The 24,147-nt window shown below is 38.6% G+C and overlaps 1 protein-coding gene across 5 annotated transcripts in view; it reads right to left on the bottom strand.

Annotated features, from left to right (window-relative positions):
* Positions 1 to 24,147, bottom strand: part of LOC145494050 (calcium-activated potassium channel subunit alpha-1-like) — a 36,748-nt gene that overhangs the window by 6,190 nt on the left and 6,411 nt on the right. For 3 of the 5 annotated variants that reach the window (XR_014050228.1, XM_081473514.1, XM_081473516.1), the window contains exons 3-24: positions 22,242 to 22,335; positions 22,035 to 22,146; positions 20,812 to 20,887; positions 20,060 to 20,135; positions 19,609 to 19,686; positions 18,757 to 18,846; positions 17,987 to 18,078; positions 17,197 to 17,307; positions 16,494 to 16,599; positions 15,577 to 15,659; positions 13,526 to 13,595; positions 13,366 to 13,431; positions 12,781 to 12,870; positions 11,734 to 11,852; positions 11,394 to 11,462; positions 10,729 to 10,812; positions 10,132 to 10,208; positions 5,607 to 5,717; positions 2,270 to 2,366; positions 1,966 to 2,068; positions 1,221 to 1,316; positions 261 to 347 (exon numbers count right to left, since the gene is read on the bottom strand). Coding sequence is in view for 4 of the 5 variants with exons in the window: in XM_081473514.1 (XP_081329640.1) it covers positions 261 to 347; positions 1,221 to 1,316; positions 1,966 to 2,068; positions 2,270 to 2,366; positions 5,607 to 5,717; positions 10,132 to 10,208; positions 10,729 to 10,812; positions 11,394 to 11,462; positions 11,734 to 11,852; positions 12,781 to 12,870; positions 13,366 to 13,431; positions 13,526 to 13,595; positions 15,577 to 15,659; positions 16,494 to 16,599; positions 17,197 to 17,307; positions 17,987 to 18,078; positions 18,757 to 18,846; positions 19,609 to 19,686; positions 20,060 to 20,135; positions 20,812 to 20,887; positions 22,035 to 22,146; positions 22,242 to 22,335 (1,987 nt within the window). In the remaining variant the exon portion in view is untranslated. Of the gene's footprint in view, positions 1 to 260; positions 348 to 1,220; positions 1,317 to 1,965; positions 2,069 to 2,269; positions 2,367 to 5,606; positions 5,718 to 10,131; positions 10,209 to 10,728; positions 10,813 to 11,393; positions 11,463 to 11,733; positions 11,853 to 12,780; positions 12,871 to 13,365; positions 13,432 to 13,525; positions 13,596 to 15,576; positions 15,660 to 16,493; positions 16,600 to 17,196; positions 17,308 to 17,986; positions 18,079 to 18,756; positions 18,847 to 19,608; positions 19,687 to 20,059; positions 20,136 to 20,811; positions 20,888 to 22,034; positions 22,147 to 22,241; positions 22,336 to 22,580; positions 23,173 to 24,147 lie in introns of those variants that run through there. The other 2 variants (XM_081473517.1, XM_081473515.1) reach the window with 2 other exon arrangements.

Raw genomic sequence — 24,147 nt, forward strand, 5'->3', positions numbered from 1 at the left:
TCAGCAGCAGATTCTACACAAACGGAGACCCCAGAATTTCAAGTCCGTGACTGACGGTTCGCGCTGCACGATAATCTTGCACGAAATTAACCACAGGCAACGCAAATTCCAGCCAATGATACCGACCAAGTAACAATACATTTGAATCCCAATTTATCGAACTTCCAGAGAAACGAAACCTGGTTCGAGACAATTCTACGGCAAGGAGGAAATGAACAATCTATGATTAATACATGATTGTATAGAGTGCATTACAGTACCTCTCTTTCCATGTATTCCTTATTTCCAAGGAATACAATTTTCTTCAGCTCACTTTGCAGAAGGTTGCTGGCTCTTAATGGTATAACCTGCGCGAAACAGTGATACGGGAACTCTTAGTTATGAGTACTGATGAAAAAGTTTATTAATATCTACTTCATAGCTATAATTGGTCAGTCATGTACAGCAACAATAACGCATGCAAGAAACAAAACAAATCTGATTCCACAATGTTTGTACTAAAGGAGACCAGTAACCATGCCCAATTCAAAACTTGTAAGCAGATAATCAACTTCCTATTCTAGCTAATTAACTGCGCAGCAACACTGTATTGTCTTCAGGTCTCAACGCATCTTGGAAGCTCGCCAAAATGCAACAAAGTGTTCAAAAATGGAAACTAAAATAAATTTTCTTAGGGAACAAGGACGGCATTTTATTATTAGGGAGCTTAAGCAACGACGACGACGCCGACGACGATGCCAAGTAAAATATGAATTTATATTTTACCAGCGAAATTAGCAACTGTCTAGATCTGCTCAGTACGCCAATGGCTTTAAAAACGTGCTCAGGATAAATACGCAATGACAGCGCTCAATTCCAAATGGAAATACGAAAAATCAGCCGTCGTCGTTCGCGTTCCCCAGACTACGCAGAATTTTGTCATTTCAGGTTCTTGTTTTGCAGAGGAAGGCCAAGAAATGTGCAACGATTTATAACGTACGTGCACAGCTATTGTTCTGCTCATTAAAGCTTTCGTTTGGTGCCGCTCTCGTTGCCGTCGTCGTCGTGGTAGCTCCCTATTATCCCTGACCGCCGCAGCCAATTTAGTATTTCGTGACATCTCGAGGAAACAAAGAAAACTAAAGAAATTTTTGCCCGCGCAACTCTACCCGAGCTTGCGCTTTTACCTTGATTTCCGATAAGTTAACTATTAGAAGAAAGCTGAGATTGATTAAACTTACCAACGGTCTCAATCCCAAAAGCGGAGCGTCTTTTTCATTGAACACACAAACAAGTATATGGTGGGAGAAGACGATATTCAAGGCCTCCTCTCGTGTCTACCAAAGCCAACAAAAAAAAACTATCATGGAAACAAGACAGAAATGGAAGAATAATGTTCACTATCGTTGCTTCTGTGTATGTCAGCGACCGATATGACTTCAGTTACAGCACAAGACACAAATAATGTTGTGTCGACAGGATGAGTTGCATTTCACCACAAAGTATTATGCGCTGTTTTTCGATGACTTGTTCCATTAAGGAAATTGAGACTGATAAATTCCTATAGTTTGTTCAATGACATACACTCTGTAAAACTACATCAGTCAGATACCAAGCAGAACTATACAGTTCCATTATGGATAATTTACAATGCAATCTACAATTATCTAAGATTGCTTGATATAACAGGAAAAAAAAACGAACGGATACCCCCAAAATTCCGATTTTGAGAAATAAGACGCTAACTCGACCCTACAGAAGCTAGTTAAAGCATTTCAGGCTGAAATCCTTGAAAAAGATTCCAATCCAACACTGCAACGTTTGCCTCATTCAGTATGGCAGATTTTACTGCAAAGAAGTAAAGAAATGGTCTCGACTTCTATCGTTTTTCAAACCTTTTATCGAGCTGTGGACATGGGTCACAAGATTTGGACATTATAAACACACTGTGAACTGCTCATCACCGTAAACATAAGGGAAACTCACCAACAAGACGTCTTCAAATCGTGTTGGCGCACACCAGTAGAACGTTCCTGAGATGTCGAAACAGGGCTTCTTTTCACAGTCGCTTGCTTGTTGCTCTTTTAAACTAAATAAAAGATACAAGACAAGTGCCTATTTTATAGCAACTTTAACATTTGTTGGGAAAGATCTTGGGTGTTTTTTGACAAAATTAAAATCCCTAAAGACCGGGCCATGCCAGAAACTTGTCACGCAGTTTTTGAATTCAGTCAACGCAACAGACCACTATACACTTTATCAACATCCTCACAAACCATAGCGTACTTACGCTTTAAGCTTATGTAAAACCTTGTACGTTCCTTGTTTGGCTTCTCCTCCGGGTTTGTTTGGTAAAGCGAATGAAAGCCTGGCATCCACTGTTTTGACTACATGACAAGGACAAAACGACCGAATGTAAAGGATTAGCATGACGGTTTGTGAATAGTAAATCTAACACCTAACACTATAGACACTTGGTTCTAAGAGAAATCGCTTCCAGTTTTTGAGCACGTAAAATAACATGAGGCACTTTTATTCAGTTGTCTGAACGCTTTTTGTTGAATCCCAGTTACACGTATCTCCAGAAATTTATATACTCCAGGAGTTGGTAGGCCTGAAAGCCTCTGCCAGCTCCCCTATTTCACTAGACCAAGATAAGCAGTGGCTGAAATTGTGTGTTTAAGTAATCATTCTTGTGTATGTTCCTCTGGCTAAGAACTGCTTACATTCTTCCACATCTATGTGTGTTTCACTAAGAGATGCATTTTCTGACTTCCAAGTTGTACCAACGTGTAGCACGTTCCTTTCACTGCTACCAACATTTCTGCTTGGTCGATCTAAGAATCAAAGTTAAAGAGAGCTCGAGACAGTCTCAGTTTTGAAAATGATTGGCCAAAGTGAATTTGTGATGATGGATGGCATGAGTGGTATTCTTCGGTAAACGGAGCGGCAACCTTTCCATCATGGAAGAAAATGCAACTGTCAGTGATAACAATGGAATGGACTGTAAAATGCTGAAGTGAAAATGTATGGGCTTCCCACACAAACCCGATCTTACTGAATACCTATTCTTCAAAACCGGTTAAAATGGGTACTCGAGGGTACTGTGGATTCCCGCCAAGAATTCCCACATTTTGCAGACCTCCAACTGAAATTTTACACATGTTTGGCTTCTATTACGTAACTCAAATAACAATTTGATATTTTCCAAGACACACTTTCCAAGACTGACAGTGAAACGCAACAGTTTGTAAGTCTATAATGCACTCTATTTCATCTTCGCCATCGTTAGTTGACCGTCCGTTCCAATTCAGTCTTCTAATTTGGTAGGTATTCGCACTTTTCTACAACAACAAAATATTGTCGATTGGGCAGCGATCTATGCATGTCTCAAGCTTCACACAACAGAGAAACCACAGTGTTTCTGAGGTAACGCACCCTCACAGTTTCACTACTATTCCTAACCATCAAATGCTCCACCCATGCAATAAGGATCACTGAAATAAAGCATGGCATGGTAGGCCATTCCTTGCTAAGGTAAGCTATTGGCGAAATTTTATTACAAAGAATAAGCCATTCCACACCAAATATTCGAGTCAATGATGTTGCTTTATGCGATCATATCATGCAGATGGGCAGAATTAAGAAAACAAGATCTTTTCTGTCGTGAAACGACTTGTAAAGTTGCAGAGGAAGCCTGAAACAATTTAAGCCATTTGACTCCGTTGACGAAAGGGCAGTTTATTGTGAGGTGTGAGGTTTGAAATGGCATCATAGCGGTACTAAATGAAGCTGGATTCCCTTTCTCCAGACTAATCTCACCCGGAAAATTACACACTACAAAAATAATACCATCCTAACGGAACACGTGTCTGTATTCAGCGATGGTACACAGTACATTCACAAGAACTTCTTAGACAAAACTGCATGACAACTTCAAGTATTTTCCACTACTACGTGGGCTTATTACACAAACTTAGACAGTAAAACCTACCTTTTTTTGGAAATAGAAAGGGACACCTGTGTATTCTGAATTTTTGAACGTAAGAAGCTTGTAAGAAGGTTTTAGGCTTCCACGTTACGTCTACTCCATTCATGCTATACTACTTTGAAAAAACCCCAGATACTCCATGATTCTATCATGGTCCCCCAAGATGTCACTGTAACTGAGTAACTTCAAACCCGTTTATCGAATACCCCTACGAAACATTTTTTAATACAATGAAGACTGATTACTATATCCATCTGCCAGCAGCCTGATAATGAACTGATGTTGAAAGGAGAAATGATGTGTTGATTAACCTTAGGAGTTAGCTGTGTAATCAGTGCAGGTGAAAGGAATTTCTTATTGCCGCAGAAAATAACAGTGCAAGTGCTAAAAACTAGTAGAAGCTCAAAACAACTGTCTACAATTGGACTTAATTTAGGTTTACATGTTGGCATTACAAGACACCGGACGTTTTGTACCGTTTCTTACTGTATGCCTGGATGGCATTTCTAAATAGCCCATCCCAGCACGATCCATCTCAAGGAGAAAATCTGGTTCAATAATGGACCACTTTAGCTTCTAAGGGTCTGTTTATATGAACAAACATTGTCCCTGGCAGGAGGGTCACTCTCCATAACGAACTTTTCCTTACGTTTAATAAGGGGTGTTCCTTTGGGATGATCTGGATCAGGCTTTGTGATCAAAGATCATCCGGGTTCTGGCGCAGCAAAGGAACCAATGAATCCACTCTGGGAAAGGATTTGTCGGGGCTGTCGATACACCAAGATCTGAGTGATCCCGGATCATGGTGCAACAGAGAAATCAGATTCCACTCTTGACAACAATTCATAGAGTCTGTCGATGCACCATGATCCGAGAGATTCTGAATGATGGTGCATCAAGGGAACCAATGAATCTACTCCAGACAATGATTTGTTGCGGCCTTTGATTCAACATGATCCTATTGATCCTGAATTATGATGCATCGAAGGAGCCAACGCTTCCACTCTTGAGGAGAATTCATGCAGTCTGTCAGTGTACCATAATCCGAGGGATCCTGAATCATGGTGCATAAAAGGAACCAATGAATCCACTCTAGACAATGATTTGTCAGGGCCTTTGATTTAACATGATCTGCATGAGTGATCCTGAATTATGGTGCATCAAAGGAACCAATGAATCTACTCTGGACAACCATTTATTGCGGTCTTTACTCTTTAAAACAATACGATCCAAGTGATCTTGAATCAGGTACATCAAAGGAACCAATAAATCGAATCTGGACAAGGATTCATTGGGCCGTTCATACACCATGGGTCTGTAAGAGTAATCTTGGATCTCCGATCCAGATCATCCCGAAGGAACGCACTCTTAGTGTCTTTCTTGCCCACCGATGTAGCACAACAGTTTCTTTAGCAAATGATCATTTTTGAATAATTTTAATCGCCCCAGGTCAGTCCTGTTTGGCCAGAAAATTTTCCCTTCACAAGTACCATTTTTGAAAACAATTGTGAACAGCATGGCCACTGTGAAACCCATTCTAATTCTAGTCGATACACGACAACCTAACGTCAAGATAATCCTTCTCTGTGAGCCAGAGTTATGACAATTACCAAAATCATTTACCACTCAAACTTGCCTGATGTCTTCCCATTTCGCAGTTTGCCTTCTGGAGCGAAAGACAAATATGCTGAATCATGATGAACAGCATGGTTGACTAAGCCTGTTAATTGAACATCTGACTTGTGTTCTTAAATAAACAAATTAAAGCAACTTTTAATGAAAACAAACTAAATCAGACATGGCCGCCTGTCTTTCTGTAGGTCCCTCTGTTTGTCTGTCTAACCGCTTGTCTGTCTGTCGGACCGTGTGTTTGTCTGTCTCTCTGTCTATCTGTCTGACCGTGTGTCTGTCTTTCTGTCTGTCTGTCAGTATTTCCCATGAAAGCTAGGGATCAAGCTTGAGGTCCATACAGTACATCAACGACCAGGGATCAATTTCTGGCCCAAACACAAAGACCACAGAACACAAGTCTGAAACCCCAGTAACCCTGTTAGCTAATACAAATTTTGGTGCAAATCAAAGAAAACAAAGGTGCAAGTGCTCATGGTGAAATTAACAGTGCTATAAATCAAACAAAAGTGCAAAGTTAGTAACTTATCAGTCTATAGCTTTCCTAGAGTGATCATAGCCAAAATTGAAACAGTGATGATGAAATTTATGCTATCACAGCATACATTACTATGCACCCCACAATTGATGTAAAACGATATTCAAAAAATCACACAAGGGCATTCTAGAAGAGTATCAACCCTAGCTTAAGTCGTGATCGAATGGATTGAGCATATTGAGCTCTATATACTAACAGAAAAAAGGGAAGAGGTGGGCCAAATTGTTTTAGGCTGTGCATTTATTTCACGACTTTGTGATTGAATAGAAAAAGTTGTTGAAAACTTGACCTGGCCTAATACTTACAGTTGTAAGGTGAGGTAACGGTCTGCATACGAGCCAAGTGGCCCATCAGGCCGGAGCTTATCCCGGTTTCTGTAGCATGAAGCGACTGGGAGTATTTCTACTCCCCCCTGGATGGGATGCTAGTCCATCACAGGGTTACCCCCAGCATTAAGCTCGCCGGTACCCATTTATACACCTGGGTGGAGAGAGGCACTGTGAGAGTAAAGTGTCTTGCCCAAGAACACAACACAATGTCTCCGGCCAGGGTTCGAACCCGGACCGCTTGATCCGGAGACGAGCGCACTAACCACGAGGCCACCGCGCCTTCCGACTTACAGTTGTAGAAGCTACCATACAAGAGCTGATTTTAGTTCTTGGTACAATCAGCTGACTCACATGTAGCATGACCAGCACATTTTGGTTCTCATTACTTAGTTTTGTTTGTAAAATGACGATATTATCTACTAAAAGAACTTGCAGGTGTGTTTTGGACACCCTTAGCACCTTCCTTGGCAATGTTTGTGTGTATTACATTAGGTGTGAAGTACAAAGAAACGCAAAATGAATGAGACCATGAGACTTGTACTTTATGTAACCCAAACTAGGTTTCCATGACTTACACACTGCCTATTTATGGTGCAAAGGCTAGCTGGGAATCAGTAGATGGAAGAAAACTGACCATTCAATGGTCACTTAAGTAGCAATAAAAAGTCAGAAGCTTTCGTGTACAAAAACAATGGCAACGACTGGTAGGATAAGATAGAGCACCAATTTAAACAATTAACTTTGCTCTAACAATTCTACTGTCAAATCAAGTTGGAAAAAGACAGGTTCAGAGACAAACTCCATTATCTGCAGTGAAGAAGTTATAAGAAGTTTCCAACAAAAACATATCATGTTTAGAGGTCCAAACTGGAATAAAATACTGGGCACGGCCTCACAGTGGGACATCGACAGGCCCTGTTAGGGGTTTTCAGGATCAAGATATTTAGGTAAAAAAAAAATAACGGGATCGAGGAATTTAGGGGATATGGTTATGCTTAATGGCAAATGAGCTACAGTATTTAGATCAGATAAAGATGGAACGTAGAGTAGAAAAGTCGTTAATGTTTGCAACTGGAATTAGAGAGATGAGGGATGTCTCGGCCAAAAATCATAAGGAATACTCGGATCTCCCACCCCCCTCTCCAATGGGGCCTCAACTGAATGGGGAAGTGGTGGTATTGCAAATTGATGTTAAAAGTTGTGTCCCAGTTCCAATATTTCTGACTTGTCCAAGTACAGTGAAGCACTTGCAAAGCAATTGATCATTCAATGTACATGATTTGCGAACAACAGCATGAACAAATATGACATAGTTTTACTTTCCTGACAGATCCTGCAGACCTGTCAATTGACTCAGTGCATCATTCTGAAGACTACATTTGTAAAAGGTTACTCGCGTGTGTAAACTACATATGATACAAAAATGGCTAAAGAGTCATTAATTGATAAAGTCAGTGTCGTGGAAAATAGAAGAGAAATCATCGTTCAACACAAAACCTGCACCACAGGAGACAAAGAAGGATTACTCAGATGAAATGTTGTTAGTCAGCGTAGTTGATTGTTACGTTATTTTACGTAAATGCAAGTTAGAGGTTAAGGAAGATACTAACTATTTCCAGCACCACCGGCAGAGATGAGCACAGCTTTTCCTAATCCACGGAAAGTGAGAGTTCCTTTGATTAATGAAGGTATTGAATGGTTAGTATAATTATGGCAATGAACTGCATTTTAACTTATTTATGGCTTTAATAAAGCATTAATAGCAGCTTGTAGCAGAGTTAATGAAATGTATCTCTTTGGGCACCATCTTTGAACCCCTGGTAGAGCGGGGACCAGTGGCCGGGTTTGAGACAAATTCCACTATGAAATGTTAATAATGTTCAGTATTGAGATCTGTTATCTGGTTAGCTGATTATAAGAATTTGTGACACGATTAATTGGCAGCCTGCAGACCACAATAAACTTTAGTTAGCATTTAATATAGGGTTGGTTTAAGGGTTAGTGTCAAGGTTAGAGTTAGTTTTTGGTTAGGGTTAGTCTACAATCTGCAAATGTCACATGCCGATTATAAACTTACATAGTTGAACTTTTCCAGTTGCGCAAAGGATTTCAGGAACAAAATCCCACTGCTTGAAATGCAATTATTAAAAGAAAAAGAACCAATCAGAGAACGTATTGTAAAGATTTTCGTGACTCCCAGACTTAGCAGCATTTTACTATTGGCTCTTTCAGAGTAGCAAATTAGAAAATTTTTAGATACGGAAAATATGGGCTGATCCGAGCATTTTAGATAACGTTTTTAAAAACCATTTGAAAGAATCAGTCTTCAAACCTATACTAACATAGATTTGAAAAGGATAATGCATGCCAAAAATACATGAGAACAGAGATTTTTTGCATTGGCGGGTTTGTTGAGGGGGAAGTCATTTCTTTTGAAATTTAGGGTGTAACAAAAATCCCCACTACCAGTTGTTCAGTGGAAGACATCTAGGATGCTATGAACCGAATTACATGTGATTACTATCCAGTAGATACCTCTTAGCAGAAACAAGTATACGGTCCACTGGATATAGATTTAGCCATGACAAAGGATATTTTATCGAATGCTTTGAATAACTGGGGCTGTCAGTTCAGATCATCAGAAATATTTTTATTGGGTGTTCAAATTGACTGGTGCCAAAAGAGACAGAGTGTTAATTCAGGCGACATTAAAAGACCAGAGAATTTTTAGCAAAGTTAAGTAATAAATTGCTGCATAGCATGAGATTAATGCAAGGCCCAGCTGTTTCCCTTGTAGGGAAAAAGACATGATGAGATTAATGCACAAGTCACGTTTACATGTACAATGAAAAGATTCATCAAATGCTATGATATGTCAATAATAGCACCCTAGATTCTGAGTGATGCCCTTTAAGCATGTAAAGACATATAAGCATGTACATGTAAAGACATATCCCATGGTGTAAGAACTCTGCAAGACACTTTAAATTATCAAAAGTCCTTCACCGTCACCCATCTGATTTGTTACTAGGTGTCACTTAAGGCCAATGGGTATTTACCCATTTCCTTGCCCCACATAGGATCCAGGCAAGTTTAAGACTCTATTTGAACCTAGTGGCACATCAGGTTAGTGTTTATCTATGTTTTCAGAGGCGCGAGTCCACTCAAAATAGATCTACTTCCCCCTGGATGGTCCATTGCAGGGTTCTAATTACCCCCAACATTCAATTTGCCAGTGCCCAACCTGCTGGTAGCTTACTCCCTGAGTGCAAAAAGGCACAACAAGAGACCAGTCCTTGCAGTGCTGACTAGTAGTAAGAGTAGATAAAGGAGTACATGTATAGTGCCTGCAAACATGGTGGAATAAGCCAAAAATTGCCAACTTGTTTAGTTTTCACTTGGGAATGATGATCAATTTTCACCTGTGATTCCTGTGATTTCTAGTCCTGCTGGATCGTTTTACATGATGATTAACTGAATTAATTTATAGCACTGTTAATTCCACCAGTGAAATGTCTAGTAATTGAATCCTCAGTACTTGACTTACATGTAAGTCAGAATTTATCTACTAGTATGTATCATGACTTTATTAATTAAGAACAACAGTTACTATTAATAGTAACTATGAGACAAATGTAGTGCTGTTTAATACTGCATCTTTGTACCTTTGGAGCATTCACATTCTTTGATAAGCTCAGGGCATTTCACATCTGCATGGCAAGTTAAACAATAGTAGAATGCCCTAGAAATAATGCAAAAAAAAAAAATCTTCAACCACAAAATGGCAAAGCTTGCAAAATCTGCAAAGGTGGTGGTGAATGCATGAAAGGGGGGGGGGGGGGCGTGGTAAATTAATGACCCAGAGAAAGGGAATTGGAGATGCCTGCCAACATGCAATTTCCCCTTCCCCCCATCTGTCCCCTTTTTGAAAAAAGTAATACTCTAGAAAGTAATTTAAAAAAAAGTAAAAAGTAATACAAAGTAATACTGACATACATCTTAATTACAAGGATTTATTTTTTTCAAACTCTCAAAAGTGTGTATTATATTTTTAACTTCGAGACTATCAACATACAACACTGTAGCATCCGAAAAAAAATTATTTAGGGCACGGTTCATTAAAAACCAAAAAAGATATGATTATCAGTAAAAAAAAATTAATAAACTATAAAATAACATTTCAAGTCGTCTGTACAGGTTCACTGTACCTCTCTATTACTCGTACCCTTTTTATCAAATTAAATTTGAAATATTTCTCATACCTCTTAACTTCAGTGGAAGAACCCGCTATAAAGTAACCACGCGTTCTTTGTTCTATGGTCTTATCCAGTGGATTGATGGCGAATCTTAAAAAAATTAAAAATAATATCTACTCAGTAACACAACATTACATAGATCAGCTTATTTATCTTTGCGAAATGTAACCGCTTATTCTATTCCAACTACATTTAGCAATAATTCTCCAATACCCTCAGCCCCCCAATTCAATGTTGTGTGCGTAGGTGCTGTGGTCTGCGCAGTCTTACAAATAGAAAGCTTAACACTGTTTGGGAGGAAGGGGGTGGCAATGTTTCCAAGATGTTCAAAAATAGAATTTTGCTGCAAAGTGTCTTGTAATGAGCAGCATATTTGTCACTCCTTGTAGATGAAATAAAAATAGAAAGTATTGTACTGTTGGCAGCTGACAACAGTTCTAGAACCTTGCCTAGAATGTCATCAATTTCAGAAAAAGCAGCAGGCAAACTCAAGTAAAGTTGCTTGATACAGATGAGTAAGTTTGCCAGTTGCCAGCTCTCATTGAACTAGCTTTTAGTAACAATCATATGAAGTTTTTCCACATTATAACACTCATAAAGTGTAATCAAGTGTTCTGAGGGAATGGTTTGACAGTATGCCTTATATGCCACATCTATGGAAAATTACTTACATCTTTTCTCCATCAGGTTTAATGGTTTCAATTGCAATAAGAAGAAGACCAAGCTTTCCAAAACAAATCCTGTCAATCAAACAACAGCTGCATTACTATTTGCGAAAAAACACGAACTTGCTGTCACTACAATAGAAGCATGTATCCAACAGGAGGACTAGAAACTAGGAGGACTAGAAACACTTGACATAGTCACCACATGCTCCAGATGCTGGAATGACCTTTGGCACCTACATGTATGCTCAAGACACAATGGCCAAATACAGGTAGACTTAACCTGACATTACATTTGTTCAATACAAGTAAGTATGCCGCAATCTAAATTATGACAGAAACTCACTCAGCAACTTGTTGATAGCCCATTCCCTTGAATGAAATAGAAAGTGTCTCAGTGTACATTTCAAGGTTTGCACCTTCTATGTAATAAGTCTGCCAGAAGTCAGACTCAGTGACATCCGTCTGGAAAACAAAAAGCAAAATACCACGTATGTCTACCTACATGCACAGTAAATTGCACTAACACCAAGGGATTTAAAATCTCCACAAGCTTGGTAGCCTTAGCTTCACCTGTAGGCTGGTAATACTCTGGGCTCCCTACACATTTTTTGGTAGCTACCATCCACCCTAAGACTGTAACTTTTGTCAGGGGTTTCATTAATGCTTTCAACAGGAGGGCAACTGGTTTTCACAAGTGAGCAAATTGTTTTGAACTGAACTTATTTATAAGAAGAAAATTCCTCTAGATGGTCAATCCAGGCAGGCAAAATCATTCTCAAAGCTGGCCAATTTGCCCAGTGCCCAGCCCTTAATGAAATGCCTGCTTTGTGTACATTCTGTGCCTGTAAGCCTACATGTGACCTTACTTTGCTATTTTCAGGATAGACATTTTGTGAGAATGAGAAATGCAGAAGGAGCACAACCTCCAGGTCACTGTTTCCATAACTTTTTTGAGTTCTCTCAAACTTTCTCAAAATCATTGCACAAAATTTCAAGTAAGGTACATTATGTGGGTTGAGGAACAGTGCATGGCCTCATGGTTGGCGTGCTTGTCTCCGCATCGGACAGTCAGGCTTTGAGCATGATGGCCGGGGACAGTGTGCTGTTTTCTTGGGCAAGACACTTTACTTTCACAATGCCTCTCTCCACCCAGGTGTATAAATGGGTACTGGCAAATTCAATGCTGGGAATAAATCTACGATGGACTAGCATCCCACCCTGGGGGAGTAGGAATACCCCTAATCGCTTCATGCTACAGAAACCAGAGATCTATTAGTGCCAGCCTGATGAGCCACTTGCAATTGGCTCCTATATAGCACAGACTTAACCTTACATTATAAAATGCAAGGACTAAGATAAAGTTACAACAGAGGAAAATCTTACAACTTACTGTGTCATTAGAACGCATTGAAAAAACATTGGCCAACAATGTTGAGAATCCAGGCGACAGGCAGCTTTGTGCAATAAATCCCAACTTGAGCTGGTAGAGGAAAAGAAAAATAATGGTGATTACTACCTTGGATAATATCATACTACTTTGTGATGGTGGAGGATGCTAATAATTGTACGATCTAGTTTGTATATTAATTTAATATTAGTTTATTTCTTACATGTGGCAAATCTTCTACTGTATGAGGTACTTACTTTATGTTATTTTGCATTAATTTTGTTTACATCACTTTTATTTCAATTTGTTTCTCTTCAGTGTGCTTTAGTCAGAATTATATTGTTTTGCTTTAGAACTGTGCGTTTTCATTTCGTGTGTGTAGCTCATCTTAGTTCCTTGCCCCTGAGTGGGGGATAGGGCCAGGTGTAGCTCATCAGTTGGAAATAAATGGATAAATCACCTCTGCAAGCTAATTGGAGCTTACAATAATTGTGTCTTAACTTGACCATTCCGAATTTTCCACTTTTCTATTAACAATCCATGCTAATTTACACTCACTACAAATGACAACAAAAATGGAGTTAGTACCTCACTGATGCAGACTACATCATCCCCACATTTAGGATTCCATGAGGGGATATTTAGCAGGTACGACTGCAAAGTGAAAGGATATAAAGTCAAGAATAAAGATAAAAAATCTGCGATGTAAAGACATTGATTGAACTGAAGACAAATCCCAGAAGCTCACCTTGTTCTGGTATTGAAGTAACTGAATAATAAGTCGAATTCTTGGATAGTAATTCTTTATAGCAACAACCCTGTAAGTTTGAAGTGGGAAAGGAAACACTCAGGACAATTAATTCAAATACGAGCATGTAAATTAACAGCACAACGGAAGTGTCTGCCAATAATACTAAGGTGAAATTTACTGATATGCCAAAGTTGAAACGCTCAATTTTCTGAACTTTCCAATCCAAAAATCATTTCCCTCCCCTAAGTAGGCCACAGACTGTAATTTTATTTTACCTCCGATTTCTTGAACTATCTGATTTTTCAAACCAGTTTTTGTTTCCCTTGGAGGTTTGAAAAGCTGGGATTTCACTGTATTTCAAGGTGTGAATCTTATGACAGAATGACAAGGTAGGAAAGCAAAATAATAACCATATTGGCATAATTATGCCTAAAACTGATCAAAGACCATACTATTTAGATCAATTCAAATTATAAATCCACCCTGAACTAACTTAGTGTGATCAACTCAGTATGTAAATTTTATTACTGCACCTACACTGTACAAGCACTTTGAACTTTGCGCATTGTTGCAAAGTTGTGAAAACGTCTTTAAGTTAATGCTCTGACATTTTTTGGCAGTAAATGGGAACTTCTGATGTACATGAGGTCAGATGTGTGCACTTTTGAACCTGTGGACTATTACATGACAAAACTTGTTTTACCGTAAATAATTCTGATTACAAATTTTAACTAAGTAACCATCAGGGCTCGAAAAAAAAACCCGTTCGGTCGTCCGGGACAAGTAGATTTTCCCTTCGGGCAAGTAACTTTCTCTCCTTACTTGCCCCATGGGCAAGAACCCAGGCAAGCCGTTCGCTGATTAAATTTTTTGTAATGATTTTGAGAAGAAAAGGTAAATTTTAGGCTCAAGGGTAATCAAGTGTTCAAGTAGATGAAGCTTGATGAAAATTGCAATTTGTAGCGTTGTTTTGTTGATTGTGTGACGTGCACTCACGGCTCACAAGTGGTTGCCTAGCACGTGATCAAAATCTGCCCCGATCAAATTTCTTTCCTGGATTAAAAATAGCTGCGTTGGGCATGAAAATGCTGTGTTTATTTCTTAGAATTTTAGCAATTTTCTGCGAGCATTTTCCAGTTTCTCTGTACAAAACTTAACTCAACAACAATATATTAAAGCTGTAGAAATTGTATGTGCAAAGAAGCCGCATATTGCTACTGCAAAAACGAAGCCAGCAATTTTGATGCTAAAATCCAGGTAAATCTCTGTTTCAGTGTAACATGCAAGTAATGAAACGAAAAGTATTATATTATTAAAAAGAAATGGATAAGTAAGTCATCAAATTACTTTCAGAGTTCCTGAAAGATGACTTAAAATAGTGTTTCTTTCAAACGAAGACATTTTCCCTCGACTGAAACTATTTTTCATTCATCCAAATGAAAAATTATGCTCTCGCTGGCTTTTCCGACGAATTAGTAGTAATTACGAATATACCCAGCGTGTAATACAGGAACTAGGAAGTACGTACATGAACGAACTACTACAACTTCGCAATTTCTTCAACTGGGAGGCACTGGCAAAAGATGCTGTAGGACAAAATTTAGTTCCTGATGACATTTTTTTTATCACGTTCAAAAATTCCAGGGAAAGTTGAATTTGACACCATAAAAGCAGAATGAAGAAGTTAAAAGTTGTGGAAGTATTACAATATAATGGCGTAAACATGAGAGTGATCAGCACTAAGAGGACTACAGTCAAGATGGGTTTATTACATTAAAACAAGCCTGTGGTTTGTCCATTTTGGGGTTCATGAATTATTAATGAGTTTGAAATCTTGGGCAAGTGGGGAGGTGCCCCAGGCAAGCAAAATTTGGGAGTTCCTTGCCCAACGGGCAAAGTGGAATTCAAATATTTTTCGAGCCCTGAACCATGCACTTTCTTTCTACAGGTTCGTTTGAAATGATATGGAACCAAATTATAATAAACTCTTTTTTTTTTTTTTTTCATCCAGCCTTCTAGGAATACATTCATATTTTTAATACTTGCACCTCATGATGTTCTCGGCATCCTCTTCACTAGGGTCTACACATTCTCTGTTACACAACACAATGCAGCAATCTGCCATCTTCATCTACATGGACATCACGAGAAATTCAATTGGTGACAAGTTCCATTTAGCCTGCTTTGTAACCCTTGGTAGCTCAAAATAAAAAGAAGTTGCTTATAGCAGAAACATACATTGTGGGACACTGCTAAATATATTTTTGGTGGAGCCATGGTGTCCTTATGGTTGATACACTCGCCTCTGCATTGAGCTGTTTGGGTATGAGCCCTGGCCAGGGACATTGTGTTGTGTTCTTGGGGAAGACATTACAGTAACTCTGACAGTGCCTCTCTCCAATGGGTGCCAGCAAATTTAATGCTGGGGGATAGCCCTGAAATGGACTAGCATCTGATCCAAATTTCTGACGAGCACCCCTGTTCTTTTTTTACGTGGGAGTCCCCTCCCCCCGAGGTAAAAATTCTTGTCACTGCGTCACGCTTCTGAATTCAGAGATAGGTGCTAGAATGATGGGTCACTTGGCTTGTACAAGGACTAAGGTCCAAAAGGTCCAAACTAAGTGACCTAATTATCTTGCTCTCTGGGTTGATTGACTTTCAGTGCAACTGCTTTAACCGAGGCTGCCCAACAATTTTTTTTTACAAATTTAACAAATAAAAATTGTGGAGGTTAACAATATTTTTCCAAAAAAATTATCCTTGAAATCAAGCTGTACATTTCCAAGGCAACAGATTTGTGGTCATTTTGATTACTGATTACTTTAAAACTTTTAAAATGCCAGTATCAATTTGCAAAGAACTTTCTTATGTGGCCTTGGTTGGAAAAGTCGCACTGTAAATTATGATTCTAACAAAATTGAAAAAAAAAAAACAATTCTGAAATCACATTAATCCCTTAACTAACCTTAACTCTTCCGCAGTCGTCTCCACTCAAAACAGTTCCTTTGAAGAATGATACATGTACAAAATGTTTCTTTAGCAGTGACTGCAACTCTGCATCTGGCAAGAAACTGAAGTAACACAAAAATGGTTTTATTCACACACTGTTTTCCTCAACTACATATAAAAGGCTACCAGAAGTTTAATTTGCACTAATCATAAATTATAAACCATGCAGATTATGTTGATAAGGCTCAAGGTGGAATAACCTATTACCTCATAGAAAGAAGAATACCTTGGGGCAGAGGAAAGTGGCCATTGTATAGAGGTGGCCGTTTGTATAGGTTCAACTGTAGTCTAATGGTTTTAGTAAGCTCCACCAAAATTGCCTTCTAGTTTAACAATTTCCAACTATTTCTCAACATTCTTATAACTAGTATTTAACCCCTGGGTGTAAGGGGGGGAAGGCAATCCTGGGGGGAGGTACTCCCATACATCTGGCCAATTTACATGTAGGTATGTGCTACAGGATAGGGAGTGTTTCTGAAAATTTTTATCCTTAAATTGGGCATCATTTTCGACCTTGTTGAAATTGTGTAAATGCCCAGCTAAATTAAAAACATGACATGACCTGTTAAAACTGAACTTTTCGTAAACTTCCAACAAATTAAACAAAGACAAAAAGTACTTCAATCTACTAGTCAAACCTTGAATGAGTCTATACTCACTTTGCCATGATGACCACATTCACTGCAGTTTCAGATCGATCTTTATGAAGAAAATCCCTCAAAAATGTCTCCACACTCTGCTTTGTGATATATCCACAAAGAATGATATGCCTGGAATTATCAGAACAATGTTCATTGATTTAAAATATCCCTAGACTGTAACTAACAAAGTCTGTTGCTGATCAATATTAGAACGTCATAAATCCAAGAATCTACATGTAAGTCATTTTAATTACCGGTAATGACCCTTTTTGTACCATTTAACGTTACCATAACTGCCAATCATCACACACTACTGACATGTACGTGTCAGTAGGCCTGCACATTGAAAATGTCAATCACATGCATGACTCTGGACTACTAGTTCAGTAACCATTAATTGAACATGAAATTTGATTTCAACTTCCGGTGAACTGCCTAAATGTCAAGTTTGAGTCCTACAGTAAATTATAGCAAGCTTAAAGCTTGTGTTTCAGTTCGAGGGCCTGCACACAAACTTGTGATCGTATGATGTGACTTATTAGTGATGCATTAATGGAAAATCATTGGGAATCTTCGGCAATGTTCAAAAGCTGTTAGAACATCTGTAGTAATCTCCAGAAATCTTCAGATTTTTCTTTGGAAATTTGGATAATATGGATATGAAAATCACATAATTATATTTGAATTCGGAAAAGTTGACAGGTATACTACGTAAAATTAATTAATCAATCAATAAAAAAATAACATAAACACTAAGTAATACAACTGTAAATTAAAGGCAGAAAACAAATATTCTGCAAGGTCTTACTTTCTCCCTTCTGGTAAATTGTATGATCCATGGTAAATTGTGTGAGAACTTATATATTCCAAGATGGCTGGAATGTATGTGGCAAACATACCCTGGACAACAAGACAAGAAGAAATATTAAGTCATCACCTTACACAACTGTGATGTCAACGCTAAGCTGGCAAACAGTGTTGGGGTTTACTTTGGTTACTGCTGGGACAGCATGAAGCATCTAGGATAACATTTATTTGTACTTCACAAAGGGGAGTTGAAGGGGATGTTGAGCATGCAAAATATTGCAAATCAGGGCTCCCTAATGACACTTTGTCAGTCTTCCCTAACAGATTCCTAGCAGGAGAGTAGAAATAAGCCTCTTGAGTTGCCTCTAGAATCAACAGACACAAATAGAATAAGCTTCATCAGTATGGGACACTTAAATTGGCCCAGCTGAATATAGACTTGAAAGGGTACGGAATGAGGAATGAGCACAAATTTAAAGCATTATTCTATCATGATTGCTGCTATCTGATTTGCTACACCACACATCTATTCTGTTGTAGATGGTGAGCAGCATAGGCATGTGCGGTTGTTAACAATATGTCAGCCACTCTTTCCAAAATTCTCTGAAGAGGATTTTTATAACAAGAATTTCCAACAACTAGTAGACTTTCACTAAGTAAAAACAACTAGATTATTCATTCTCAATTTCTATATGTGATGGAAATCTCAGACAAGCTCATTTAATGTTATTGTTAAGTGTTACATTGTAATTAACTCCAAATTTCACATACCAGTCCAATGGAGATAAATATTATCATAAAAACTCTTCCAAAATATGTCACCGCAGATATATCCCCAAAACCTACTGTAGACATGGTTACCTGTCAGTCAACAGAAATCAATGTCAGTCAATATTATATTAAACAGTTCACTATAACAGTAACTGCAATAGACATAAACATTGTCTATTGAAATGTGAAGGTGAATTAATCAACATGACACGATCATGGGACAAAGAAAACTTCTGAGTCCCCGACAGGAATTGAACCCATGACCTCCCGAACACCGGGTGGGCGCTCTATCCACTGAGCTACAAGAACTCATGGAGAGCAAGGTCATTTAACTGAGTTCACATATGACAGGTGTCCTGCATACTGCTAGGATCAGCATGTTGATCCTAGCAGTATCTGAGCTTAAAATTCACCATCATTATTAACTTATCATTGTCTATTGACTATGTATATGTACAGTAGTAACTACATAAATTACAGCATATGCCATATTGTCAGGGTATTTGGTCATGATTTTTAAAAATGTCATTCCATGAATTTTCCACAGCCTTACATGTATAAACCAAAGTGAGAGAAAAAACTCCCTGTTTGCTTATTTGGTTGTTTGTTTTTATCTTCACAAGTAGCTACAACTTGTATCAAGCATTATTCTAAAGCTGAGTGTCAGAGGCATGTGGTGTCATGTACAGCTGCAGAGTCTGATCGGCTTCTGAGCACAACATGTGCAAGAGCTTGATGGAAATCAATACACTCAAGCAGGACCTTTGGACGAGTTGGTTTGCAATTAATAGTGATTGTGCCAGTTTTAATTTTAAAAAACCAAACATTTAGTGATCCACTGACAGAACATACCACAAGAAAGTAGAGACATTCAAAATAATTCAGATTTTGGCCATTGACAAAATTCCAAGGATCTCCAGAATTTTCCACCTAAGAAAGAAAGAGAGCTGTATTAAGCTACTTACAGTAATACTGATAATTAGTTTCAAAGTCATCTGATGTGAGACATTACTTACTATCGTAATATTTGTTATCATTATCAGTTTAAAACAAAGTTAACACATTCCACTTCTAGACAGCTCGGATGTACATGATTTGTACAGTATTTCAAAAGGCAAGTGACCTTTTACACCAAAATTCATTTAAAAATTTAATGACTGCATGCTATAGATTAGCAAGATCGTCATCTCTTCTGAAGTTGTCTACATGTATCTTGATCAGAAGTGCACATGTACTGTAAGTTGCATAATTTACAAAAAATATCTGCCTAAAACTTGGAACAATCTGTGGCAGGCATACATACCAAATGAAGAATTCCACTAGATGTAAACAACAAAGCACACAAGTTGCCAACCATGACCATCAATGTGATAATACCACTGAAAAATAACAAAAGAAACAATACACAAAAGCATACACAAAAGCAACCACTGTGAGCAAAGAATGTCCTGTTCGATAGTCTAGGTAGGACACAGGAAAAAACCCAAGGACCCATTTCTTGAAAGCCCCAGAAACTTTTCAGGCCTGTAAAGCCATTTTTAGTTCACCTGTATCTAAAAATGGAGAAGCATAATTATACACCTGAAACCTCTTGTATGAAGGGAACCTCTGTTCATATTAAGAATATGTGAATAAAACAGCTCTGTAATCATAAGGTTTGAGATTTCGCTATGGCTTTCCAGGTGTGAAAACTTTTCAGAACCTTAGAGAAACAGGCCCCAGGTCCCATTGCCCAGCTGGGCAAGTAAATTGTGCTTTTGGACAAGTGAAAAACAAAGTTTGGTGGTCCAGTGGGCAAGTCCAATTAGCCTCAGTAGTCTTGTTAGCTGATAAAGCATTGTGTGCCTATTGTGCAAGAAATATTGTAGTGGAGGCAACTGCATTGCATTTCATTTGTGACATAATTTCTGAATTACCAAAATCAACAAGAATCCAAATTGGTTCCCAAAGGCCATATGAACATGACTGTCAACCATGATTCCACCAACCTAATGGGTCACTAAGCTTATATGAGGACTTAACCTACTGTATTGTATTGTCCAGAATATACCATACCTGGAGTGTATAATTCCCAAGTATTGAAGAATATCTGCAAGCCTTATAAACTGCATGGCACGAAGAAATCTTAACCCTGAAAGAAAAGGGATGTAAATAAGATCCCATAACTGGAGCTGAAAACTTTTCTATGTTAGCAATCCTAGTATAACTTAGATACTCGGGGTGCAAATGTATATAGCCTCAGAGTTGGGGATTTTCTCGTTGGGCTAATAGATGGTAAATAACCGCATTCATGACCACCAGATCAGGGTGAGTGTGCATAAAGTGCAAGCCAGTGAGTCAAGCAAGCCAACATGTGAGCCACTCTGGTTAGCCTAAATAACGGTATGCTAAGCCACAATAGCACCGGATTCTAAAGCCAAAATAGCCTCCAAACCCAAGAAATATTGCTGGCTTGTGGTTAATCTTAGAGACAGTGGGTATCACTTGTTTGCATGGCTTGCATGGTTCGCATACCGGTTGGCCTAAATAACAATCCTATAAGCCTAACTAGAAGCAGAACTCTGGTTAGTCTAAGCTAGCTTAGTTACATGTAGCTTGTGGTTAGCCTTTTTATTGGTGTTAGGGATCGTAGCTTGCATGGCTCACACACTTGATTTACTGGCTTGCTGGCTCACAAGCTGTCTACACTCGATCAGGGACGTAAATGATCCAAGATCGATAGAATCATAAAGAAGCAATGAATCCAGTCTATGCAAGGATGCATTGGCAAAACTCCCTCACATTTTATAGCTATTTAGAAAACAGCCTGCAGCTAGCTAGTGCTCCGACAGCATTTCTCGTTCTCCCAAACTTCCACTCGTGTTTCTATTTAACAATTAGATTATGAGCACGAGATTTTTATCGCATGATAGTTGACCAGGGCACAGCCCAAGCTACGTCCTCGTCAACTATCACACATAGAAATAGAGAGCAGATAATCTAATTGTTTTAGTATAAATCTACTAGTCATTTAAAACTTTATCTAAATCCTCTTCACAGACACTTCGAAAACACAAAGAAGCGCCCGTCATTTTGATAACAAGCGCATACTGCTTGGCTACTCACTATCTACAACAAAATAGATGGTGAGTAGCGTAGTCAATCAGAGAACGGCATTTGCAGTAGAGCACTACCGGTAGTAGATTTATACTAAAACTTGATAGAAACACAGTACATGTTTTCCATTCCTTAATTGATCACAAAAAAGTTATTAGAAATTATTATTACTTTTTTCATACCTAGCCAGTTCTGTCGTACAACCACAGACACAAAGACTTGAGGAATGGTCAAGAAGTCGACCAGGGATAAAGTCTCCACCCAGAACATAAGCTTGTCATTTGCTGCAAGAAACTATAAAAACATATTTCTGTTACACACAATTCTCTGACTAGAGTTTGTTGAATACAGTAGATTGTCAAAGTCTATAAAAATAATATAAAACTTACCCGAAGTAAAAAGTGCATCAAGAAAAAGAGATTAAAAGCAATGTCAAATATCCATAGTGTTTGTGCTGTCATGTCTAGACAATGTTCAACTGGGCTGGAAAACAAATCAAAACATAAGTTGAGGTTTGAGGTAAAGGTAAAGTTTGCATACGAGCCAAGTGGCCCATCAGGCTGGAGCTTATCCTGGTTTCTGTAGCATGAAGTGTCAGACTAGAAGAATTTCTACTCCCCCCTGGATGGGATGCGAGTCCATCACAGGGTTACCCCCAGCAATAAATTCGCCGGTACTCATTTAAACACCTGGGTGGAGAGAGGCACTGTGAATGAACAGAGTCTTACCACGAGGCCACTGCGCCTCCTATAAAAAAGGTTGAGGTGTACAGACACGAGTATTTCACTGAGCCAGTTTGGGCCGTCGATAAAAGCTGGAACATGGAACATCCTGGAACATTCTGGAACATTCTGAAATGTCCCGGAACATCGAATAATTATAATAATCATGAAACAATATGTAAAATTAATTTTCTAAACTAGGGCCCGGGTCGCACTAGAGCCAATTTTGTTTGCATAAGTAATAAATCTGTCAACAAGTAGCATAAAGTAAGTGCGACCCCCAGTTCCAAAAACTTGCCAAATTTTTGCGGATTGCCAAAAGTTTGTCAATCTTCAAAGAAGGCGAAGTGCTGCCTCGGAGGCTTCCAACTTTTGGCAAAGCAAACAATTTTGTTTCTTTAAACCATTTAACTGTCATATTATTTAAAACATGTCTGGATAAAATTACAGCAAGAAAATAACTTTGAGCGCTCATCCAGTTTGGGGCGTGCGATGGCGGGACAAAATCACTTTTCACCCAGTCCATCTCACGTTTTTTATAAAATATACAAAAATAAATTGGTATCAGCTCAAAATATGAAGAATTTTTTTGGGGGGGGGGCGGGGCGAGAGGGGAGGGGTAGGGAGCATTGGGTATTCATTCAACTGACCACAATGTGTACAGGCTCCTCTTCTTTTGCACCCATTGCGTCATATGGCTTTATAGCACTGTTTTTTTCAACACAAGCAAGTACTGTTGTAACCGGTTCTACGGAAATTGTCAGGAACGGTCAAAAATAACACGAGAAGCAATAACAAGGGAACGTTCTTCAATCTTCAATACTCTTCAAAGGACAGGATCTCGATACAGTTGGCAAGACAATGGCTCAGAATACAAAATGTCTCGAATGACACTTGATATTTAACATACGTCACACAACGTGTCACAGTAACTCAAAAACTCAATGCCAAAGAGTTTCTATTTCTGTCTCATGGAGAAACTATTTCTTCATGAGAAATCGTGCATACGCATATCTTTGAATTGACATAATGAATTGAATAAAGAAATCACACTCGTGTACCTATATTTTTCGGTCTCATTAAAGAGTTCAAATGCCACCATCTTGGTTTTCTATGAAGAATGATATCTGGGAATAAGGGACAGTCACGTGATTAAACTGATGGCGAACGACTGGAAGGAATGGATTAGTCTTCTAAGTTGCAAGCCTTCAATCATTGCAGTCATTTTCATTTTTGTTTTGGTTTTTTTTTTTACACTTAAATCTTTTTTATATTCCGACCTGACACCAGTTTATTTTTGTTTAATTTAATTTTTGAAAATTTCAGTTTACATTTTTTCTCCTAATTATTATAATTATTCAATGATCCCACATGTTCTGGAATGTTCTGGGATGTTCCGGAATGTTCCATGTTCCGGATTTTATCAACGCCTGCCAGTTTGCAGGTCAGAACCATCCTGCTTCAAAATTTAATTAGCATCTGCACTCCCATAGGTATGTAAATTTTAAACATTCTCTTCAGAGGCCGATTCAGTGGACTTTGTGAGGAAAAGGGGACATCTGAAAGGAGTCAG

The sequence above is a fragment of the Orbicella franksi genome, chromosome 8 (genome assembly GCF_964199315.1).
Source record: "Orbicella franksi chromosome 8, jaOrbFran1.1, whole genome shotgun sequence".
In the NCBI taxonomy this organism is placed as follows: Eukaryota; Metazoa; Cnidaria; class Anthozoa; order Scleractinia; family Merulinidae; genus Orbicella; species Orbicella franksi.